This window comes from Scophthalmus maximus, chromosome 2 (genome assembly GCF_022379125.1).
Source record: "Scophthalmus maximus strain ysfricsl-2021 chromosome 2, ASM2237912v1, whole genome shotgun sequence".
In the NCBI taxonomy this organism is placed as follows: domain Eukaryota; kingdom Metazoa; phylum Chordata; class Actinopteri; order Pleuronectiformes; family Scophthalmidae; genus Scophthalmus; species Scophthalmus maximus.
The window spans coordinates 12,692,808-12,718,684 of record NC_061516.1 but is presented as its reverse complement, the minus strand read 5'-3'; the positions used below and the strand labels follow the sequence as shown (position 1 = coordinate 12,718,684).

General features: G+C 40.0%; 1 protein-coding gene across 9 annotated transcripts in view; it reads right to left on the bottom strand.

Moving 5' to 3' along the window:
* The window catches only part of LOC118300126 (protocadherin-1), a 216,149-nt gene that overhangs the window by 48,633 nt on the left and 141,639 nt on the right, over nucleotides 1–25,877 (bottom strand). For all 9 annotated transcript variants that reach the window (XM_047336868.1, XM_047336859.1, XM_047336867.1 and 6 more), the window contains 2 exons: nucleotides 24,214–25,028; nucleotides 21,131–23,314 (listed from right to left, as the gene is read on the bottom strand). In XM_047336868.1, the coding sequence (XP_047192824.1) occupies nucleotides 21,131–23,314; nucleotides 24,214–25,008 (2,979 nt within the window). In that variant the 5' untranslated portion in view covers nucleotides 25,009–25,028. The remainder of the gene's footprint in view (nucleotides 1–21,130; nucleotides 23,315–24,213; nucleotides 25,029–25,877) is intronic.

Here is a 25,877-nt window from a genome sequence, read left to right as displayed (position 1 = left end):
ATTGTGGTAGATATTTTTCACACAAAATGTGGTTACTTCATGAATGACGTGGGCTTGAAGCAATTTTTGTTACAGCAGAAAGCAGCAGAAAACTGCTTCCGTAGCAACCTGTTTTTTGGAAAAAAATAGTTTTTCCTCTTCTTGTCTCTATTCAACTCAGGTGTTGGGAATGTAGGATGCCTTATGATCCTGAATACATTTAGCTTGATTTTTGAAGACAAAAACAGTTGCAGTATGCTTAACATATTAAACACACACACACACACACACACACAAAAACACATATTGTTGGATTAAAATGTGAGGGGAAAATCAATTTGACAATATGAGATGCATATTTCACTGATTATACGGGAACTATTCAGAAGTGCTCCAGCACACAACAGCGAATGCAGCTGCGGTGGATGCATATTGTTTGAACTGAAGTGGAAGCTGGACAATTGTCCTACTGTAGGATTGCCCTGGAGCTCAAACTGTGCAACCATGGAAATATCAATGTGCTGAAAGAAAAAGAAGAAAAAAGACGCCTTAGTTGCAAACCTCTCTCCAGCTGTGCCGCCGAACCACTCTGCAGTTGGAACACAAAACATGGGGCTGGGCAGGCCTGTTTCATGACAAACCCACTGCTGTGTAAGTACAGGGTTTTTACTTCAGAAGAGCCAAAATGGATTATGAACTCGTGAATTATACATTTTAGATAAAAAAAAGTAAGAAAAATTAGATCTTCAGCTGAACATCTGTCTATGAACAAACATACATTTATCAGAAAATAGCGACTAATGCTATTAACTGATCAGTACATTGTAATCAAGGAGTGTTTCACCATTCTGATTGTTAGTTAACTATATTTGAAATTATATAACTTGGTAAGACAGGCAATAATAAATTCACAAATAAAAATGAATAAGTGAAATATGCTGGTGTTTTTTTTCTCCTGAAAAGAGGTTGGCAAACTGACTCTTGAACACTGTAGCTAAAGTTAATGGATCCAAGAAACTGCAGTTTCTTTTTTGTATTTTCTCTCCATAAATTAGAATTACACTATTTTCTATCAATGCTATTTTGAAAAAAACAACTCTTATCCTAATCTTGTTAATTATTTGTTGGCAATGTACATTAATAACCACACCAGAGGATAAATACACAATATCTTAACCATGACAATGTCGAAAAAAATCTGCTTGGCTAAGTGATATCAATTCTGCAATGACAGTGTGCAAACTGTTGGACAAGTGACACAGAACAATCAGTTTAATAGAGTAAGAAGGCTGCCAGTTATGCTGACCTCGGGATAGCAGAGCCCACAATAATTCTTGTGGAAAAATAATTTGTTTTATCACACAATGACATGGGTCATCCGTGAGGGCTTGATTTTAACAAGAGAATAGCATAAGAAAATGTGCGGTTCAGCTGAGCCCTCAAAGGGGATTGCTTCTTCATATCTTGTCAAATTCCAGATGACATTTCATATGACTGCGAACCAGAAACAATCCTTCCCCGTATGAGCTGCCGCAGCCTCTGAGAGTCATTATGTTGAGAGCTGAAATTCCACACTTCAATGCTTTAGTCTTCACTCTGAGTGCTTTGTTTGTGCTGACACTCGACAGAGGGCTCGAAGAGACGGATATCAGACTTTCAAATCGACGCTCTTGCAGGATTTCCTTGAGTCAAATGTGCAAATATTGTATAAATAAGCAAGGGAGCAATTGAAATTGTATGAAGGAAATAAGGACCGCCTTGCTTACTTTTAATCTCTACCTCTAACTGATTAACAGTATTTATTTGAGCTTCTATTATTCATCACATGTTCTATTACCTGTGGTGAGCAGCTCTCTTAATAGCACTTCATATTGTGCCTACCCAAAGGAAATGGTGAAGCAAACATGCACATTTTGCTTTTTATTTTTCTTTACTCTGACTCCAATCTGTATGGTATTGACCATATGTTGAATAATATAGCCTACTATTTGTTATTCCAATTACATTCCCAACACTGTATTTTTTTTCTCTTTGCTCTGCCTGATGGATTTGCACTCTTCTAATGTCTGCAGTGCACTGCTGCTTAACAGACTCAGAATTTGCATTATAATGATTTAGAACACCAATGCATTTTTAATGCTCATAAACAAGAGTGTGTACTCTGGCATTTTTTTTTTTTTCACAGAATATGTTTACTCCACCATTTAACTGCGTATATGTCCGTGGCATTTGGAGCCACTCCTTGGTATGGAATTGCTCTTGGTATCCGCGTGAGACAAATTCTGATGAAAGTGTGTTTCAGTAGAAACACAAAGTTGAGCCTCAGTGGCATGCTGAATAACCATGGAGCAACTGTGATATGTGTGTACTATAAGCTCTCCTTTGAGAGGAATTTTTATTAGATAGCATGAGTCTCATCATGGTGTAGAAGACCTGATGCTTTAACGCTGATCAGCGTTTGGCAAAACTTTAGGGAATTATGCAGGTCTCTGCTGGCTTTTCATGTTTTTAAAATTACACTGATTAGCTTAAGGGGAGCACAACAATATTAATGCATTCATTCATTCATCCCTCTGAGCATCAAACACAATCTCTCAGATATCACTGACTGAATTTCTTACAGAATGATGCATTTAAATACAGCACTTGAGCATTTTTTTTTAGTTGTACACAAATTGACCTGTTTGCCATTTGTTTATCCACAAATAATCGGTCACTGAATTATAAAGCCTATCAAGGAAAGCATACGCATTATACATTTACCCTGCTATTATTTTTGCTTGCTTCTGCCTGCATCAACATACATGAAATCAAATGTATGCTGGCCGCTGAGAAGCAGCAAAAAAACACAAACCAACCAGTCATATTATAAGTGTGTTGCTGCACTGTGCACATGCACAATCTCCTGCTATATACCTTCATTATTGTACTGCTCTCTAGGTCATTCTATTTATCTAAAAGAAAAACAGCAAGTGACACTAACTCCTTAAAAATATTTCTGTTACTCTTATACTCATATGTCTTTTATCATTAGATTATTATTACTTCAGCATAAGATTTTACTGTTGTAGTTGGTTGGGGTGAAGCTCTTTATGAACTACTTAGGGTCCAAATGCAACTAATGAGTAATTTAATTATGGATTCATCAGCAGACAATCACTTAAATTTATCGTTTGGTTGGTGAAAACAATGATAATATTAAGAAATCGATCCTGTCTGAACCTTTAATTCACACATGCACTTAATATGTCGACCCTCTGATATTTCTTTATGGGGTCAGGCCATGGTCAGTGTGTGTCTGTTTGTAAGTCAGAAGTTACCAGACGGACAGACACCGCAGAAGTAGCCGGGAGCTGTGACATGGAAAATATTTCAATAGCGCATTTTATGATTGACATTTAAATGTTGAGACATTTTTTTTCCCTCAGGGAATAAAGTTATGTTTGATGCGTGTCCTCCTTTGGCAGCCACTTTACGTCTGCACATTTTGCAAACCGGATGTCCGTCCTCAGGGCTGACCCGTTTTTGGGATATCCAAAATAATCCCAAATTGCTGATTTTAATTTCTTTGTCAGGGGATGGAGATTGGTGATTTCAGTTTCGCTTCTCTCTGCCATTTCCTGCACTGCATGTGTGTGTGTGTGTGTGCTTGTGTGTCTGGCTGTGACAGGCAGTAGAGAAGGAAACAGGATGCACACTCACCGGTGAGACTCTCTGTTTGGTTGCATTTTTTTGTGCATGTGCTAAATTAACCATACATTTTCATACTGCAGAAACAGTAGAGTGAAATCAGTATACCCCTGCACACCTACCTGCAAAGCAACAGAAGTTTCCCCCTGCATGTCAAACACCAACACTAGGAAAACTGAAACCAAACAAAGCACCCACAATAAATGCAACATAGTCAGATGAGTCTCTGAAGGCATTAGGGTGGCCCTAAGCCCTTATCTTATCAGGTCTCAGTCAAATACACAGGGGGATGGGGGCAGGGACAAAAGGAAGCCAAGCAATTAATTGTCTTCTCTACTTGGCATCTCATTTCAGCACCCCAGAAGGTCTTTTACAGGAGCAAGGCAGTCATTAAACCTCAACAATAATCACTACTGAGCTATGCCTTCATCCCCTGTGCTACTTCAGAGTCTCCCGTTTAATGGCACCCGGCTATGACAAGTCCACTCAAAAGCAATACAATTTTGATACATGCAAGGCAATTTATTGTATTTAAATGCCATGTTAGTCACATCGGTGACATGAAACAGAAGCAGAGAAGTAATTATTGTCTACTAGAATCAGAGATGGACTAAATAATCCACTGAAATTACTGCGTGATAAAAATGCAGCAGGACCTCTTCAGATGTAAAAATCGGCGGTACTTCTGAAGCAAAAGAAGAAAAAAAATAAAGAGAATGGGGAAGGTAATGGTTGCAGGCAGAGAAATAAAGGGGCATCATGGGAAGAACAAAAGAAAAGCACAAAAAAAGGAATGAGGGCAAGGGAAGTTGAGGCTGAGCAAGAGCTTGGTAGGTGAGAATGAAGGAGATAGGGGTTGAGGGCGCTCAAGAAGAAAATAATGGGGAATAGGGAAGAGACAGACGGAGTGCGAGGAAGGAGTTCGAGAGGCATAAAACTGGCAGTTGGGGGAGAGGAGATGGTTCATTTGTCACTGTCAGATCAGTTTGTTTCTCCCTCACAACTGCGAGGACGAGATTTGGCCCACAACCCAGCCCCCAATCCTCCCCATTCTTAAGCCAACCACCCATCACCATCTATCCGCCAACCTCTGCGAGCACCTGCCCTCTCCCCTATCGCTGGAGATGAGGATGCAACCAAAGCTACGGTGCATTCGATACACACAATTTCTTCCGCACGGACATGCTCACTGAGGTTAAACGAATGTATGTCCCAGTAACAGTAGCAGCCTATAGTCTGGAGTCAAATCTCCTATCCGAAGGCATTTACACACGATATTAGCATTTCTTTCGGTGGCTAAATTAATAAGAAAGAAAGCGTGGCCAGGCAATTGTCATCTTTTACAAAGCTCACATCCTAAATAGAAGATGAATATTTGATTCATACTGAACAGCATACAAATACACACAACAGCCTACAGCTCAGGTTGACCACGGCCCTTCTTTTTTCTGTATATGTACCTCCTGCAAAGAAGCAGAGGCAGCATGCTGACACAGCAATCCTGGACGCATCACTGGCAGATTTCAACAAACTTTTATTGGCTGAGTGTCTACCCAAACGTGGGCCCAGTAATGAGTACTGTGGTGGTGCATCCTCACTAAAAATCTTCAGTTGGAGGTTAAAAAACACTTTCTCTAGCTCAGGAAGTGTGGTGTAGATGGCTATTGTATTGCATGTTGTGTCCCTTGTGGGTGATGTGTCTACGCATCCTTCAACAGGCGTAATAAACCTGAATTGTCTGTCTGCCGTGTGTAGGTAAGTCTGCAATTACTGCGCCTAACTGCGAGATGTTTCTGCTGCCCATGCAGTTATCTGACAAGCAAGATTTCCAAATGTTAAGAATTGTTTCCGTAAGGATACTATTTCTTACTTTAGGGTCCTTCCTTCCATTGACTGCAACTATTTTCCTGCCAGGCTCCTCTGCCTTACGACAGCTGGATTGTTAATTAATTCCTACCTCCTGCATATTATCTGTCCATTTCCGTTATTTGTTATGTTGACTTCTTTTCTTCGTTCATTCATCATTCCGTTGATGGATGATTCATTCGTCTCTTATTATCTTTTATTTTCAACCCAAACCACATTACTTTATATATTTTTGAAAAGACTCAGAACAGCGAACAGTATAACAGACACTGAAGCGGCAGCACAGCACACGGAGCTCAATGGTAATTTTTGGGATCTATAAATTGTGTTGTGGTATTATTAGCAGAAAAATTTCATTCCATTATGGAATTTTGAAGGCACTCAAATGTATATACATTTCACACTCAATAATCGGCTCAAATGAATTGTCAGAGGGGCATTACGCTATGGGTGAGTGTTTTTGTGGAGCCATGTAAACTGAAAGAATGTTATTAAAAAAAAGAGGTGGTTTGATCTCAATCGGAAAGGTGAACTGGCAACAGGCATAAACTTTCAATCTTCTTTTTTTATGAAATTTGCAGGTCAAGTGATAAATCACATGGAAAAAAACACTTGTAAAATGCAGTTGAGAGAATCCCTTTCTTATTTTAACTTAAGCACATACACCAACCAAAAATTCTTAGGACCCAACCAATTTTATTTTTCAAAAAAATATTTTTCAAAATGTTCAAAACAGAGCACAGTAAAATATTATTAATCAATGTTCTCTTTCTCTTGATCCAAGTTTGCCTCTGCTATAGGGCATGGTAGGTCTTGCTGCTCCTCTTGTGCTTGGACAGCTGTCGAAACGACTGCTCGACATATTGAAGTTTATTTCCCGAGAACTTTAACTTCTATCAACTGAGTCTATTTCAACATGTTAATTCTCCCTGTGAGGACAGTAAAGGCTTTTGACTATGAGAACAATGAAAGCCGCCAGCTTTCGTTCCCAAACATGTTGAGGATAACGGTGGAAAGTGAAAAGAAACTCAGGATAACTAAAAATAACCCACCAACCACGACAGCCCCCTGAAACCAGACAGCACCTAAAAGTCCTCTGAAAACCAAGCAAAAATCCTGCTTGTTATTAGATACTGATGTAACACATCTTGGAGATGCCAGGGGGGCAACCGTGGAGGTGTTGAGCTGTCATGCCAAGGAAATCCCAAAAGGGCGAATAGATTCTTGCAAGAGAACCTGAGGAGCCAACATCAAAAAGAAAAAAGCAGACAGAACAGGCCTATAAGCCAGCCGAATACTATCACCTCCAGCCTCACAAGATGATGCTGTGTCATGTGGGCGTCAAAGAGTCCTGTGGCTACATGGGGAGCCAAACCTATCGCCCCCAGGCATATGGAACAAAACTCACTGAGATGGGTCAAGTAGGAATATCCCCACATTTGTAATTGTAACACACAGGGCCAAAGCTCTGAGGTCACGGGCAAGTTCTGTGAGAGGTATACTGTGTGTTGAAATTCCATCTAATAGCTTAATGTTTTGCTGAGCAAAAAAGTTTTCTTCGTGACATGCTTAGCACTAGCTTAGCACAAAAACTGGATCAGCTGGTAAAAAGAAAGAAAAGTTTGTCTGAAGATTCCAAAACTATTTTATGTGAATGTTGTAGCTTGTCAGCTGGTAAGCAAGAGACTCACCATTACATCTAACTGTCATCTCGGGTTTCTCTGTCATGTCATATGTACGACTAACTCTTTAGAAAAGAGCTAAAGATGCAATAAAAAAGTCCCTTCAGGCTTTTACAGGTGAGTAGTTGGAGTCTTTTATCATGTTAAAAGGAGCTGTTCTGGCAGTTCTTACAAGTATAAGAGTAATAACAATTTATTCATGGAGATAACAGTTGTATCTAAATGTAAAATGAACTGAAACTAATTGCTGAGTAGCCGTTTCAAGAGGCTGCGTATGTCACAACAGTCTGCAGTAAAATTAAACTTTTGACATAGCCGTAATAGTCTGACACTGTCACAACTGTTAATGAAACTCTCTCGGCAGCTCAACTGATCAAGTAAAAGCCTAGAGATGCTAATGAATATATTCTGATGTAACATTTAAAACGTTGAGAGCGTCAAGATTAATGAGATTATTACCTTTACAATTTTACCTAGACAATTTTCTTTTTCTTACTGTCTTTTATTCCTTTTAGTTAAGACACATGGAAGCTCGGAGGTCTCTACTCATAAATGTAGCAAAAGCATGATCCTAATACTATAGTCTTAGCATTTTCTTTTGGCTTTCGGTCGTTAATACATTTCAATATCTCACTGATAACAATAAAATGTGTCGTTTGGATTGGATAAAAGTCAAACTTGTCATCACCTTTTAAATACAACAATTCCTTACTTTTATTCAGTTCCAAGGCCAAATATGGTTGGGCCAAGACCAAATCGCCGTTTATTTTGCGCTCTCTTACTGATATGGTCCCTTTTTGCTTACAACTGACTTATTTATTTCCAGTTACAAGATGCACAAAAGGGCCTTTGTGAATGCCAGAAATGCAACGTTGCCAATTCATCTTACATAATTTTTTCTTAGCTGAGAAATTCATGCAATTAAAAGGTTCACAAGCGACAATATCTGTCTGCAAGAGACATTACGGGTGTAAAGAGGAGATTGAGATGAAAGAAAAGAAAAAAACAGAGGATTGAAGAGAGCATAACCACTTGTAGCAGCATGAGTAAATTGCACAGTGTTAACACATAAGGCAAAATGTTTCAAGTGGTTTCCCTTCTTCCAAAGTTCATCTCACTTTTTTTTTTCATTTGAAGACTGAATACATTCAATTTATCACACTTTCACTACATTTTCTTTCTGTTACGGGATTATGAATGGATCTTTGTTCCATATTACTCTGTAGGGGCACACTTCAGAAAAATATTAAAATTCCCCCCCAGCAAATAGAGCATAGTCCTACAGGAGATATTCAAATATCTGTTCAGAGCAGCACTCATGCACCGGAAGACATAGGTAATAGTGCATTATAATCCCCAAGCACAAGAATCAGTTAAACTGTCTTTTATTTGTACAATGCATGAATGCTATTCAAACAATGTATTCCATTCATTCAAATCTATTGCTTTTTAAACATTTGACTTTCAACAATATGTAAAACAAAAAAAGAAACTGTGTATTGTGAAAGTGGTTGAAAATATGAGTTCCTGACTTGCTGCTGTTCAGCAAGTCCCAAAAAAAAAGAAGCATGGAACATGGGAGATCAATCATAGCCCCACAACAGTTGTCAAAAAGAGCAATGTTTCCTTGTGGCTAATTAAACGGCATTCATTAGGCAGTGCTCCAAAATGAGTGCGGCAAACTTTTGTCTTAACGGGAGTATGATGCTGTAACACACCACAGCGCTTTAAAACTTGGTGTGCACATTTATAGCGGCTTTCACAATGTTTACCAAATGTCACGAAAATCCCTCAAAAGTCCAAATGGTAGATTTTCCCGGAGAAACGCACCAGAAATAGCAATTTGTGGCCAAGTCGGGGATTCGCCTTTGACTCGATCTAGGATTTAGAATTTTCAAACTCGCTATGAAAAATGTGTCTGCCTCGGGAAGATTTGGGTCAGGCTCATCAAGCGTAATAAGCGGCGCTCTAATCACACGAGAAGCAGTATGCTGAAGCTGCACAGCTGTATGGAATTGTCCCGATCGAAGAGGGGGTGAAAGAGCTGTGTGGGCAGACAGTGAAACCTCAGCTGGGACCTGTTTTGGCTAAATAATGCTCATGGTAATTTATATTTATTGTGATAATGTGCATTACGTGTTGGTCTGCTAAGCAGAAAATAAATTTAAAAATATGGAATAAGTGTACTGCAGCTGTCACCATCACAGAATTTGATGGATGATTCAAATGTACTCACATATGATGATTGCGATTACATGTTTGAAAATATGTTGCAACCGTGTAGCAAAAAACGCTTGGACCACTGCTTGTTGTGCAACAATATCCGCCATGAATACATATCCTTAGGGAGACAAAAAAGGCAATTCAGTGACAAATCAAATAAGTTTTACACCATCTGTAACTGTGCACCTTTGTTGCTTGCTGGTTTTAAAGGTGTCTGTGGGCCAGAGCACTTCCCTAATGGACCTTAATGGGTTTTATGGAGCACTGCAAGATTCTAATGGGGTAGCATGTCTGATGGGGATAGTGCTCTCTGGTCCTCCTGGGCCCTGTGTTGGCCCCTAATCTGACCTGAAGAGAAGAATACATAACGTATCGTTGTTTCTCCAAGTCAGCGGTTAATATAATTATAGAAAGTGGAGAATTTCAGGGGGCGGAAATAGTGAAATGTGAGGTTATGTGAATGTGTAAGAGCAAGAGACACAAAAAGAGAAGCCCGGGAGTTAAAGCAGCGGGAGAGGGGGGAAAAAAATACCATGGCATATTATTGAGGGACACTTTGGTGCTAAGCTGCTTATTGATAAAAGCACTAATCTGCCTGGCAGAAGGTAAGAAGGCTGGGATGTGTGGAGATATAATATCTCAGCTAAAGGCAATGCCATCATGGAGCTGAGCCTCGACACAGCTTTTACTTTAAGGAGTTACCCGTTTTATTTTATTTTTTTACATGAAAGACGGAATCTGACCATGCGCCAAAACGCATGCATATAAGGCCGCCGAAAAAAATGAGAGCAGATCATTATGAACCACAGGCTTTTCATCAGACGTTTCATCAGACTTGATCGATAGGCAGAGACCATCACTTTTTAATACGCATATAGATCACTAGCAACACTTTAATTATTTTCCCCTCTACATCAAAGAGCAAGTCAGCATAGCTGGGCATTTTGATGACATCAAGGGGGCTCATGGCGGGCAGGCAGGGCTAGCTGCACAGGAAGTTCTCGCCGTTCATCAGCAATACTTTTTGGCATGGGTTCTTTAGCGATTAGATCCATATACAGTCACATTACTAAAATCTGTTTCATGTAAAAATTGTTAAATTAAAGTGGACAGGTTCAGGGAGCGGTATTCATGATCAGAAATCTTGGTTAGAGACGCCCGATTTCAGCCTGCTGCTGTGATGTCGCACCAGACCTGGCGTACAAAGACAAGTGTACAAAATGTCTCACAATATATCTGTGTTTCCATGCAACAAAATCAACAGCATAAGCCTAGTGGGATCCAGTGTTGGGCACTAACTAATTACTCAATAATATGCTATTGTAATATTATTACTTTTTCAAGTAACTAGTAGCGTAAGGATTACAATTCCCAAAATAGTAATTCCAGTTACTGATCCAAGTAATCCATGATCCATCCACTGATCCATGACGTGCAGCTCACGTCGGCTACTTTAACGAGCCAAAAAGCAAAACGAAGGATAGAGGATAACAGAGATCTGGAGAAGCTCGTCACTGGGTATATCGTAGATAAGAGGGCTTCTGCTAATGAAATACAATCATTGTTTCACTTCCTAACATTAGGACGTTGCTTAATATGCCAGGGCATAAATAACAGAACAAGAAGCTGGACACAATATCAGCAACGTTTTATGTTCTGTAAAACCATCAGATACTCCTTGCTGCTTTTATGATTGAATATGCAAAACACGCAAAAGGAATATACTAATATAACAAGTAACGTAACAAATTACTTTTAAAACCAAGTAATAAGTAAGGTAATATAATTACTTTAGTAATTAGTAATAAGTTACTTATTATTCTTCCTAAGGAACTTGCCCAACACGAGTGGTATCACACAGACAAGTATATTAATTACACTGGAAAGTTCTATTCTATGCACTATTTCCTGCCCTTGCTCGTGGCCCATTATCAGCATATACCTGCCACACCGAGACATGAGATTGGACAAACCAGTCTCTGAGGGCCAACTCCGATCGTTCGGCGTGAGAGTGAGCTGCAAATGAAATCAATCCCTATGTCCTAGTTCAAAGAATGGTTCTCTCATTAGGGCCAAGCCTGCTAATTGAAGTCATTTGCCTCTGTGCTTTCTTGGTTGCCCTCACCATGTTGATCATCCCTCTGGTTTAAGGCTTCTTTATTGGGGCATCTTGAATCAATATACGTTCTCTGTTACCAAGAGTAGTAGTAGGTTAGCTGCTCTCAAAAGTGATAAGAACAATTTCAACTAATTTATGTGACTTAAGTTACTTTACAGTTATTATAGTTTCTTGAGTATATGACATAGAATAAGAGAAAAGACACGTGGGAGCAGATTTAGACTGTGTCAACTACTTCAAGTACTAGTCTATAAATAAGTTGCCACTAATATTATATTTGTCAAGGGATTTCATCACACATCCCCATACAGAAACACCTTTGTGCCTTCAAGAGATTTAAACAGATTAAGATTACTACACTAAACAATTATTGAAAAGTAAGTAACTATATAGATAATGCTTTCCAGTGCAGTAAATTGACATCGTCAGTCAGTGACATAAAATATTATCCCTACCGTAATTTTAATCTCAGTTAATATCAGTTATTTGTAATTTATCAATTAATTGGATAACTTTTGAGTGCAAGCCCAATCTACACTTCTCACATGAACCGCCCGTGTTCAGCAGGCTCCTGCCAGATGTGCACTTGAGGTGCAGAAAATGTAAAAACCAGGCGTCTCCAACCTCATGTTAGGATCCGGAGATTCTGAATTAGCCAAGTCAATTTTTAATCCTCTCTCCTCAGCTATCGGGAACGCACCAATGAGTCTGGCACTTCCAATGGTCTGCTGTTCCAAAGCCAGCAAACTTCATACTAATGAGCATCACATACATCAAACAGGATTCGACTTGTTAAGTCACAGGAACTCAAAGAATCCGTGTTGACTGGCTTGTGAATAATTAGGACATATCCCGATATTTCAGCGTGCCAGTCTCCGGTCCAGTGGACATGAAACAGGACGGCATAGGAAGGCTACATAGAAAGTGCCAGCACATTGCAAATGTGCTGAGTATAGCAGACGGTGTGCGCATCCAGCTTTTCCGCCATGAGCCTTGATTATTGAGCTGTGCCATCTTTTATATTGTGCAGAGCCAGATCGTGCAGCTGACTTCCGTCTCCGTCTACTGTAACTCAAGGTAACACTCATCCTCTCCAAACCTGGCAAGAAACTTCAAAGGACGTCTAGGGATGTTATGTGAATATTTTTGGCCTCTTTATCTCGAACTGCCTGGCGCATTTTTTTATTAGCAGTGAGAAAGTCAAACCAAAGGCGACGTGGAAGGGAGTAGTTAAGGAATTTTAAGCACCAGCCCACTTGAAATCAGGAGTGAAATAATTACTAGGTCCGTAAAAATGAAATAATAAATCAAAGCAGATCAATTTGTAATAAAGTGTAAGTTTTATTACTCTAAATTTGATCATTGGTTTAGACACGGTTACCTTCTTGTCTGTTGCTGTGTTGTATCATGTGTATAAGGTTTTACCCAGAACCAACAAAGTTTGTTTGATATTGTACACACCTATTATTTCCCAAGCTTTGAGCATTAGAGAAACAATAAAGCTTTTTGGTAGTATTGTAGTGTGTCTGCAACAATAAAAATTTTAATCAAATCAATACATCTGGGGTTTGGATGAAATTTGATCATACATTTGTTTTTTAGCTATTTCTCTCAATGAGCAAAACGTCTGTAAAGATGCATGCCTGTCTACAAGTCAGCTGCTGATGTTTAACTGCTGGAGCTTTAGAAACAGTTTGGGGCCAAAAACTAACCCTCGACTTTAGGGCAAAGCACCTACAGCATCAAAAAAAAAAAAAAAAAAATCTTGAAACCTTAATAAATGTGCATGGCCTACCAACTGGTCAAATGAGCAAGATGAGACTCACTAATTTTGGGGGAATATGCATGCTAATAACACCCTAATACAACTGCCACAAAGGTTTATGAATACTATTAATGGTTAAATTTGAATCCCTTATTAAGACTCTGTTACCCCGCCTGATTGTGACTTTGTGAATCTAACAGAAATCCAAACACATCTCAGGTGTCTAGCCAGGTGATATGTTAAGGCTGACAATGGAAAAAAAACAAAAACTGCCTTGACATTGTTCTATTACTTCTCACTTTCGCTTTCTTTGCCTTTCCCGTTATGCTTCTTCTTGTCAATAACACTGCGGTGGAGTAGCTGGTATTGACAGGTTGACACCCAATCAAAACAGGTATCCAGCATAGTTGCATGTCAACCGATTTTCTTCTTTTTCCTTTCAATATCAGCAAGACTTGAGACATCTGAATAAATGACAGCTTCATCATTTTGAAAGCCTCCCAAACAGCGTAGGTTTTGTCACCTGCCTGCTTTTTTTAAAACATATATTCACTCTGGTAATTACTGGTGATTAAAAATATTTGCAGCCTGACACTGAAGTCAAATTTAGTAGCAGTTAGTTGTCCAATTGAACAACAGGAGAGTAGCTTGTCAGAGGAAAACAGATGCTTATCCTTTGATATACTATTCAGCTGTTTTTTGTATCTATCTTAACTTTGTGTTAATATTTCTATGTGTAGAATTACATGATTTTTTGGATGTGGAGAAAACTTCATTATGCTTTAATCCATTTATTGTCCTGAGGAAGGGTAGGGAAGTTGCCAGTTCAGTATTCCTGTTCAGCCATCCTAGACAAAATTAAATTAGAGCCACACAGTATTTGAAGACAAGAGTCATGCTGCCTTCTTCACAGTCTCCTTCCATTTCCCCTTCAGCTTCAGACGGACACGTTCAGACACGGCCTCAGTTTTGTCTTGTCTCGAGAATATTACCGTTTCTCTCAATTCCCCCCTACCCACTGTTTACCTCCACTGTAGGTCACCTCATCCGTTCACCTGTCTACCGAGCTACTTGCTACTCATCAGCAATTAAGTCTAAGTGTTTGTGGACGGTTCCTCTGCTGCCTGTTTTATTTTAACCTTTCTGCTTTTGCTTTTCGGCTGCTAATTTAATTTTATGTTTGTTGCTGTTATAGTACCTGCCTGTCCGCCAGTTCTGCTGTGCTTGATTGAACCATTCTCCCTGTTGCAGGTTGTGAAATTGCTTCAACCACTGTTGCCTGCTTTTGAGTCCAACATTCGATTATCTGGATGCGACAGTATGATCTGGCCAAACTACTGTCCTGGCAGACCCAGAATTGAATGTATACAAGGGGAAAAAAGGAGGTGAAGTAGGGAGTGCTCTGACAAACAAGTCCACTGTGCGTGTTATTTTTGTGCCCCTCCTGTTATGTGCTCGCTCCAATACAGCAAGATTTCCAATGAATATTTACTGAAACCTAAGAGAGCTTCCTACTGAGAATCTACTCTTGTCATCTTTATGACTTTGTTTGATCCAGCCCACGGTTTGGCTCAATGAAGTCTGGATCAAAGTATCATACATTCATTAGTGGCTTCTACTCTTAGAGCAGCTGTTCAGTGTTTGTCCCTGAGTCAGAATTGTCACCTTATTGAAGCAACAAAAAAAAAGATAAAAAAGAATGATTTTCTTTCAGCATGCTTATAGGTTGGTGTTTTAAACTTAATTAGGTTACTGCAACAGCACTCACACAACAAACCATATACTGACTATATTATAAAATTGCATATATGTTTAAATGCACCTGATATATCCAAGTTATGGAATTCAAATTAACACAAGCACGAGACTGGAAGGCTAACCAATCCGCTCCCTTACTTGCCCTGCTCCGTTACATCCCCCCAGCCCTTCGCCTACATCCTCGCCATGTTCACCGGCTCAGCAAATGTGGCAATCGGGATCATGCGAGCCCGTGACTCCGCCACAGATAACACTGGCTTGAAGCCTCGGTGCAAGAGAAGCACTACACCTGAAGCATGTTCGCATATTCACATATTCAATGACAGCTGTGAGCATGTCCACGCCACCATATTTCAGAAGAAAGATTTGATTTGTGAAAGAAGTATTATCACTTTAAGAAACAAGTAATAGTGCAAAATAAGAGTAGGTTCAGTTAAAAACATGTGCCAGCAGCGCTTCTCACTACACACAATGTTTTAATTGTGAAAATGCATTGGTGTAAACTTGGTGTAAGATACGATGAACAAAGGTCACAATCATTTATTTAAGTGGGTTTGGCAACCTTGCAGTGTTGTTACGATTGTGAAAATGCAGCAGTATTATAGGAGTATATGGGTAAGCAACATTCAGTATTTCCAGTTCAATGTAGTGTACATACAAAGCACAATGAATTAAATAATTATTCTATTCCATATAACAGTAAGAAAAACATGCAGTGCATGCAATGTACTTTTGACCTCACCTTCGCTTCCGGTCTGCTTTTTCTGGCAATCAGCCGGGGCAAATATGTGGTGCACAAAGAGCTGTGTGGGTGTCTGTCCGTGTGGGTGTCGTGCCCGTTTGAAAAATACTGGAGGGCAGATTGGAAACCGAGATAAGATATGGAGAATAAGTCAGCTGTGCACCTTGCTGTGCTCAACTACTCACTGAAATGCAGATGATATCTTATCGGTGATTCCCCCCCACTAGTATTGAGTACAAGTTACAGGGAATTGTGTCAGAGTCTTGTAGAACACATGCAAATTTAGCCTCCGGCCTCGTCTGTAATACACCTCTGCAGAGTTCAAACAGCAGTATTGGGCTAAATTGGGTTAATCCCAGCTCAAAGGGATGCCTAAAGTTCACAAAGTGTGGGCCTTGCTTAACAAAGAAGCAGGTTAATTAAGCCTCACAGTGACTCACCATACCCACTCTCCTGCTCCAAGAATCCACTGGACTGGTTTTAGGTAACTGTGTTCAGGAAAGTGGATAAACAAGTAGCCCGCAGGGGGGACAACAGTCATCCATTTTCTGGATAAAAGAGGATTTTACGAGTGTGAATATACATACACAATGAATTTACAGCTTTTCAAGCAGTCATGACTGCTGATTGTGAGTGTTCCGCACCGCTCACTGTGTTTTGCACAAAAGTAGGGTTCTCATGAAGTGAGGTGTGAAAGAAAGGTGCCAGCTCTTGGACCCAACAGGGCTCATTAACAGCTCTAATGGCTAATGTGAGTCACTGGTTCCTCCAGCAACCATCATGAAAATATCACACATTCAAAGGTGACAAAGTGGGGGGGATAAAAACTGCATGGATTGTTTTTGTTAAGGTGCCCAGACATCCACCTTTCTTGTTTGAGATATGTAAAGTTCGCCATGTAATTTCTAAATACAACTGTGCGGCAGCAGCATGACAACCGGGTAAGACATTAATCTTCAATGAGGATTAGGACTGTGACTATGATTTAACTTAACAACATATGGATTTAATTGAACAAATCACTCACAGGCTTTACGACAATTCCAGTGAATGTGTGTGCATGTTTTAGTTTCTATTAATTCATCATAATAGTGATAAAATACAGTTAGTTTTCAATCGTAATTCGAGAACAACGTCTGCAATGTCGACCCAGATGCTCTACACTGCACATGGCACGCCGTGCATCATGCATTTTAACAGAACAGAGTATTGCCACATTGACAATAATCCCTTAGAAATATGGATATTTTGCTGCTTGTAATTGCCTACCCAGGCTTAACAACAAATTTGTGACATACACCAGAGACTAGTATAACTTGCCAAGACCCTGAGGAAAATTCCCAGTGTCCCCACTTTAATTATATTATTACCCAAACAGGTGCGAGCTGTGTGCAGGCAATTGTACCGACTTCAATGCAGCACAGGGATGCTATAGCCCTTTATCATCATTGAGCTCATCGGGTTTGTTTAAATCTAGTGTAAACTTATTTTTAGATTGTTTCATGATAAATTTGCAATTTTTAAGACTTTTTCCATTCAAATAATTGAATATCTTATCTGCCATAGTCAAGGAAATTTCACCACATATAAGTAGAAAAACGTCTCTTTTTTTAATTAATCATTTCATACATTCAGAATTGTGTGAGGTATAATTCTAAAAAGGGTTGAAAAAAAGACAACAGTAGTCCATTTATTTGAGCCTCACATGGGCTTATCACATTTCTCCATCTGCACAGAGGCTTTGGAACAGTTGGCAACAAGAAGCGCTGTCCATGGTCCTGAATTTCATTGGTTCAAGACATACAGTACATGACAACCGTTGATTACGACTGTGGTTAAGAGTGGCGGGTGTCTAAGTCTGTTTCTGGCATGTACTGGCTCTCTTTTTTTTGGAACAAGAATGTTGGACCAAGTATCTTAGTATTATTTTTTGAATCTGCTGTGAAGGAATGGATTTTTTTTTCTGCTGTGTTTCGAAGCACTACGTCTGCTGTAATATACAATATCCCAGAAACTGCAATTCAGTAATTTCGGGCCAAAGTGGGTTAATCTAAAGCAATTAGAGGACTGCAAAATTCTCTACTCAGTCTTGGGAGATGATGAAAACATTTCAGAATTGATAACCGTACTATCTTCTTGCGTAGAAAAGACACCAAATATGGCTTCGCACATATAGCTGGCAAGTGCTTTCGATAATACTGTAATCTAATTAGGACATCTTAAACATCTGTTGGGGTTTGGCACCCTCAACAAGCCATTCTTCAGTATACTGAAGTTAAATACTGTACTATACAGCTTCAGGCTGCTCTCAAGGCTAGCAATAATAGGTGTAGATGTTTCATAAAAATGAACAAATTCCCTGATGAAGATGTCAACTTCAAATGGACAAATCAACTGATGTGTGCAAAATAAAAAAATAAAAAGTTAAGTTAGTGTAGCAAACAAGGCCACATCTAACTCTACACAATGATCTACACAATAGATCAAGTCTATATACATCCCTAACCTACCACATCTACTTGTTTTGCATACATCTGCAAGTACTTGTCATTGTGGGGTCTCTGTACGGACCCTCGTTGACATTATGGTTTCACTAGTCCCTCCCAAACTAGTTGGAACCATGATAGAAGTCCTTTGAAGAAGTAGTCCAAAATATTATCATGTTTTAAACTTGTTCTCACTATCCATATATCCTAATGAACACACACACACAAGCAGGCGCAAAAAGTAAATTGTTACAGTTTCCAGATCAAACTGCTTTAGTTTGTTTAAACAGCGACTCCGATTTCACCCGACAATAGATTGGTGTTCATAAGCGAACTGTGTTTAATTAAAGCCCAAGGGAGCTACTGAAAAAGGATGATAATACTGCAGATAGTTACACGGCTAAATTCTGCTTGTGGTACAATTATTCAAGTGCTTTCAAAACACAGTTGTAATATCAGTTTAACTAAAAATGCTTATTCCATTTCAATTGCTCAAAATCTGTTTTTATGCAAGCTGTAAATTGCAGACACAATATCAAGAAGTTTAGCACAAATCTAGACACCTGATCACATTCCCACTGAAAAGCCATTGTCGACAGCAGCGCAGTTAATTACAGCAAGGGCACCACTCTACATCTGTCACAACACTTGGCATCACTTTAATTATAAATTTTGGTCAATCTGTTCTTCCTGATGCAATAGGGGATGCCATACATGAGACAACATCTGCTGAGGTATGTCACATGAGCTTCAACATCTGTCGATGTTTTTACTAAGCTTGTCAATCATTTGAGTCATATCTCATACGCATTTATGTCATCTTATTGAGAAACCCCAAACACTGTCAAGGGCTGAGAGCCTACATCTGTGCCGCAGTTACAATTAACACTCTTATAATAAGCAGCAAATCTACACACATATACAGAGACTGGCACGACACACAAATACCCCGACACACCCTGTGGCTTGTAGTCATTTTGGTCCCTTATGTTGTCCATCAAGGAGACAGTGGTGATTGTTCTCTAACGTGACTCCACCCACAAAGGCTTGTGATCACCTAAGCTGTCAGCTTGCATCTGCTCAAACTACCAACCAGCCAACTGTGAGACTGGCTCTGAAGATATCTCCACAGAAATGTGTCACCCACTCATGTTCAGAACTCAGCGGCATATTTTCCACATTTACTTTTTGCTAATTTTTATGTGGCGAAATGTATCCGCGAAGAGAATGTCAAACTCTTTTGTATGGATGATTTTACGGAAACGTCTTGAAAGCCCATGTCCACTTGTCATGAATTAACATAAATTGTATACATCAATGTCAAATATTTTTTTATTTATTATATTTTAATATTTAAGCTATATGACTATGTTTTGAATGCCACTGTAACAGCATGAAAATTGCATGTATAGGTAGTTCTTATTTGTGTGATTTTCAAAATATCTGTCTAAGTAGAGTTCAGTGGTATCAGTTAAGTGAGGTTGCTGATCATGGATTTCCCTTTAGTAGGCTTTATTTGGATTTAGGTGCAGTCTGAAATAGTCTAATATAGTTTTTACCACATACTGATATTGGGTATTTTTTTCTTTCATATTGAATTTAAAGTTGAGTACAGTCATTACTTGGAAAGGAAACATGCATTAAAATAGACTGTGTATATATGTCTTAATAAACTGATGGGATCAAGCTATACGGACATGCAATAATGTGCACAATGTTACAGGATTATGGTAGTCTGCTTTATCCTTCTGTACACACACACACACACACACACACACACACACAAATACACATGTACACTTGCTTAGTCCAAGACGCATGTTAACACACTTGCAGATGACACAGAAACCTAGAGGCACACTACCTTCCTGTCCCTAGACATTACAAATTTTCTGTCCGTAATCCCCTCTGTGTATAATAATATTTCTCTTTCTATGGTGATTCAAACCATGACAAATGTTACAGATAACAGGAGATAAGAGCATAAGCAGCAGGGAGATAAGACCAAGTGACCTGCACAGATCAGAGTACAAGAGGTCAGACAGAAGAGCAGAAATAAGTCACTGAAAAATGGACTTTCCCTGCTCAACTCCACTGACAACCTGATGAAAAGTCTAAATATGAAGGGCCATCTGAGTTTGAATAAATAGCTGGTGTTCATAATTGTGCAGCAACTTTCTTTCTTTACCAAAATTCAACCCCCAGAGAAGTGACATGGGAGCAAAACAAATACCAAAACAGTATGTCACTGAAGTTAATATTAAGAGAAGTAATTGTTATAATATTCTATTTATCCAAAAAAAAACTAGTTTTAACAATATTATTCCCTAAGCATATTAATGTTGTCCATGTGGCCATAGGAAATGTTTTAGTGGCAAATTGAGCTGAGGGGAATAAAATTTTAATTCAGTTAAATACCTTGGGAGATAAACTTTTTGTCTGTTCCTAATCTGTCATCCCGCCACACATTTTCTGCAGTTCAGCCGAGAATTAAATTGTGAATAAAAATCAGTGACAGTAACATATATGCAATTCATGTTTAAGTATCATTTTACAATCTGGATGATGACAAAAGCCATTCAAATTCTTTCAATTTGGTATCATGCCTCTGTCGTTAAGTAGAAGATGACATGAAACTGTAGCTGCCAACATAAGCCTACATGAGATGTTTTAAAAACGGTTGCACCAAGTAATGATACTATGTACAATTTGAGTTCTAAAATTGAACCAACCATCTTCAATACCCTCAAACACACCAACCATACAGTCCTCTAACAGACCATATAGGACGTAATTACAATGTGTAAGGCATAACTTTACCTGTTTGTTGTACTTCGCTTGGCTGGTCTTGTAGCTGTAATCTGAGTACTGGTCTGAGCCGGTAGAGTTGTCATCTCCTCCCGTTCCCACAAAGGTGTTGGCAGCAGGGAGGTCCTGGACAGCCTGATGCTTCTGTGAGGCTGAGGGCGATTGGGCCTGCAGCTGTATTGAAGGTAGGGGGGAGTTGGAGCGGTAGTGCCTGCCTATATCAGGGCTTCCTGGTGAATATGTTAAGGGCAGGTGTATCCTAGGGCTATCATTGACTCCATCAAGATTGAACTTGAGACTCTTTTGAAGGCTGACCTCCTCCTCTTCCCCAAGTGGTTTTGGGGACTTCTGGGGTTTGCCTTTCCTTCCTCGTTTCCCTTTGGAATTTTTTGGTACCTGTTTGGGTGCATATAAGTCCTTTGTTTCCTTTTTGCCAGCCTGATACCCACTCTTCGTTTCTCTCTGGATGCGGTGTCGAATAAATACCACGACCAAGATCAACATGACAACACCTGCCACACCAGCAAGGCTTCCAAACAAAATGTTACTACGCTGTGCAGCAAAACCATTGTCAGGATCACCAGCAATGTCCCTGTCCAGTGGAGTGTATAGACTGTGTCCTACTAAGGCTTCCACTAAGCTGACATTTGAAATAGTTTCATTGACATAGATGTGGACCAGGGCAGTGGCATGACGTGCAGGCTTACCCCTATCACTCACTCGCACCACTAGGCGATGTAGTCCACCATGTTTTCGGGTCATCTCCTTGGCTAGAGTGATCTCCCCACTGGAAGGGGAGATGCGAAATAACTGATAAGGATTTCCTCCAGCAATACTAAAAACCAGTTCTGCATTAGGCCCGCTGTCAAGATCTTCAGCTTCCACTACCTCCACATGGCTATCTGGGGAAGCTAGAGGTGACAAGCGCCTAAAGGAGGAATTGGAGGGCTTTGTGACCACAGGATCATTGTCATTTTCATCCAGTACATTGATAGTGACACCAACGTATGAAGACCTGGGTGGCTCTCCTCCATCCACTGCTTTAAGACGGAAAGTGTAGCTGCTTTCTTTCTCCCTGTCAAATGAGATGCTTGAGAGAATGGTGCCTGTTCCATTTTGCACAACAAACTTCCCTCCATCAGGCTCCACTGAGAGGTGGACATGAGCATTTTCACCTTTATCCACATCCACGACTGTGACCATACCAACTGGACTGAGGGAAGGCATGTTTTCCAAAACTGAAAAGCTGTAGCCACTAAGCATGAACTTGGGGTCATTGTCATTGCGGTCAAGGACTTTTATTACAACAGTTGCTGTTCCTTTATGAACAGGTGATCCTTTATCTGCCGCTGTGACGCGGAACTCATACCTTTCTTTATGCTCACGATCAAGCGGGCTCCGGGCTCTTACCTCCCCTGTATTTGGGTCAATCTCAAAGAGACCTTTGATGGATGAGTCTGCCACAATATTATAAAGGAGTTCAGCATTAGTCCCACTGTCTGCGTCAGCTGCTGTAATATCCAAAACCTTTTCCCCTGGTTGGTTTTCTTCAGCAAAATCTACCTCAAACAAGGTCGGGGAGAATATTGGAGAGTTGTCATTCACATCAGTCACCTGCACCTTCAATGAATTTGTACTAGAGAGTGCTGGATTTCCAGAATCCACAGCCACAATCTCTACTCTGTAATCCCTAACCCTTTCGTAGTCAAGAGGTGTGGTGGTCTGTAGAAAATACTTCCTCTTGTTGTCACTGGATGAGTCACTGGCAGGGCGAAGTTGGAAGGGCACATCTCCTGCAACCACACAGGTAACCACAGCATTCTCTCCCTCATCCTTGTCAGAAACTTGCACCAAAGCTACAGCTGTTCCCACTGGCATGTCTTCTGAAATGTTAGCCACTCCTTCACTGTGTGTCACAAGACCAATCCCACGAATCTCCACAGCTGGAGCGTTGTCATTTTGGTCGGTCACCTCAATGGTTACAAATGTCTTCGAGCTTTTAGGTTGAGGACCCTTATCCTTTGCCATCACATAGAAGGACAGGCTGCTGATTTCTTCCCTGTCCAGTGGTCCTTTAACATAGATAATACCAGTGGACCGATCAATGCGTAATAGTTTCGGCACTGGGTCTACTGCTTGGTGAAGGGTATACTCAATTTCTCCATTAGGTCCCATGTCCGAGTCATTTGCTTTGACCTATAATTAAAGGAATTCTATGGTTAAATACATGAATGATGGGTTACAATTTGGTGTTAGAATTAAAAAGAAACCAATGAAGGAGTTTCTCTGCAACTGAGTGATTAGTGAATACATGAATACATCCATGGTTGTCTGATCACTTAATAGTAGAGCATGTCATCAGCTTCATTTAGGTTTATTTCATCACCGCCAGTCCTATCTGCTTTTGATGGTTAAGTCACTAAGCTTTACTTCTATTGTTCCTGCTTCTATTAAGGCCTAAAAAAAAATTCAAATTAAAACGTGATCAAATATTAGGGCTGGTCTTTCTTTCATGACAGTCAGAGCAATTTCACAGCAGTATGCAGAGAAAATCCTACACAGAGTACCATACTCCCACACTCTGGTATTGTCTGTAACTCTATTTCTGCAAGTATAATAGCACAACAAAATATATAAGCTGATTACATACCTGTACAGGCATAATGTGCTAATTATCTAATACTACATGTATTAATTGCACATTAGAGAAGTAGGAGGGGATAAAACATACATGTAAGAAGATATGTGATTTGACAAAAAACTACCTGTGGTTAGTTTAATTTTGTACAAAGAGTTGTAACATTATTGCACATATTTTATAGTACTGCACCAAAGTACAAATTTCTTTCTATAGTTTGGTTATACACATTAAGACTATATCTAGGGAATAAACACAGCACAAAATGATGCACGAAATTTCTTTTCTACATCATCTTGAGAAATTGGCTCAAAATTACTGCGTCTCTTGGCAGCTGAACATAAAACAGTATGTCAAGCTTCATAAAACAATCTTGGTTGCAGTTCAACTGTGCACTCCAGATAGCAATTTTGTTTTAAATAAGTTATTTAACAGATGAATATTATCACAATCTTACCTGCAATACAGAGTGCCCCACTGGGCTATTTTCAGAAACGTCAGCCTCATACGTGGACCTTTCAAACTTGGGAGCATTATCATTGGCATCGGTGACCACGACTCTAAGCAAAGCACTGCTGTAGCGCTGAGGGTTTCCTCCGTCCACTGCCTTGATGGTGAGGTCATAGGAATCCTTCAACTCGCGATCTAGGTTGCCCAGGACAATCAACTGTGGAAGCTTCCCTCCCCTGTCATCAGCCACTTGTAAACCAAACAGGGTTGCTGCATCTGGCCCTGCAGTCAGCGCATAGTCAGCTACCCCATTCCTGTCTGAGTCCCTGTCTGTCGCTAAAGGTATGGAGAATAGGGCCCCCATTATTGTGTTCTCCGGGACAGAGATGGTGAGCACAGAAGAGGGAAATTGTGGGGTATTGTCATTGATGTCCTGTACCTCAATACGTCCTTCAATAAGTCGTGGGCTCTGGTTTTGTATCAGATCTGTCACTGATACTTCAAATTCCAGGTAGCAGGGCTTACCCTTAGCCAGGGATCGACAGTCCCTCAGGGTCTCTCTGTCAATGGGAATCTCTGTGGTGAAAATGTCTCCCGTCTTTCCATCGACACGGAGATAAGGGGAACCAACCTCTAGCTTGTAGAGGTGACCCGAGTCAGGCAGGCCCTGGTCTGCTGCCAGGCTACCAATGAGGGTGTTGGGAGGCTGCTCCTCCTGGACCCGGTACAGGATACTGCCTTTAGCCGAGCTGCAGCACAGCACCAGGACCCAAAAAAGCACTATTTGTAAATTCAGTTCCATTAGGTCATCAGAAGATCTGCCTGTGAATGACAAAGAGAACCTGTGTCAACACATTGTCTCCTTTTGGAAATCACATTCAAATATTTTGAACACCAAGTTTCATAGGAAATAACTAAGCTTTAATTTGAAAGGAAAATCACAGAACCCACATAAGCACGTCAGAATGACATAAGGGATTAATTTGTCAGCAGAAAAAAACTAAACAGCTGTCATGTATTGTTTCTGCTATATTTGTGGTGTACCAAAAGCTACAACAGGCCTGCAACCACAACATAATTATCAGACAACAACATCAACAACAAAGAGAAAACAAGCATTTATTTTTTAATGCAATCGTGGTTTCTATACATTCTCAGAGCTTAAACAGCTTCAAATGTCTCAACTTTATGAATTTAATATAGAAATAAATGAAGGGGTGGGGTATATATTTATATATTGTGATGTTACACACAAAACAAACTGTAGGGCCATGCAGCTCGCAACAATGCAGAAGTTTTCGTCCATGCTCTATTGCTACTGGCTAGCTCAAACACGGGAATCATTGTTTCAATTTGAACCTTTCAACTCTGTAATTACAACCCATTATTTTAGTGTCTTCTTTGATCTGTATCCCTTCCAGCTAAAGAATTCTGGCTTTTTTTTCATGCTGCAGTGATTTTAGACTATAATTATTTCCTCTGTGTGTGTGCGTGCGTGTGCGTGTGTGTATTCCATTTGGTAATTGAAATGGGAGCTGTTATTGAGGTTAAGTATCAAGGTCCAGTGCTCTGAAAAACTTAGCGGTGGCAACATTTTACCAGTTTTGTGTGTGTGTGCTGCATCTGTGAGTGCCTGCTCACTCATCATGTAGTGTTCATTCATATGCGTGT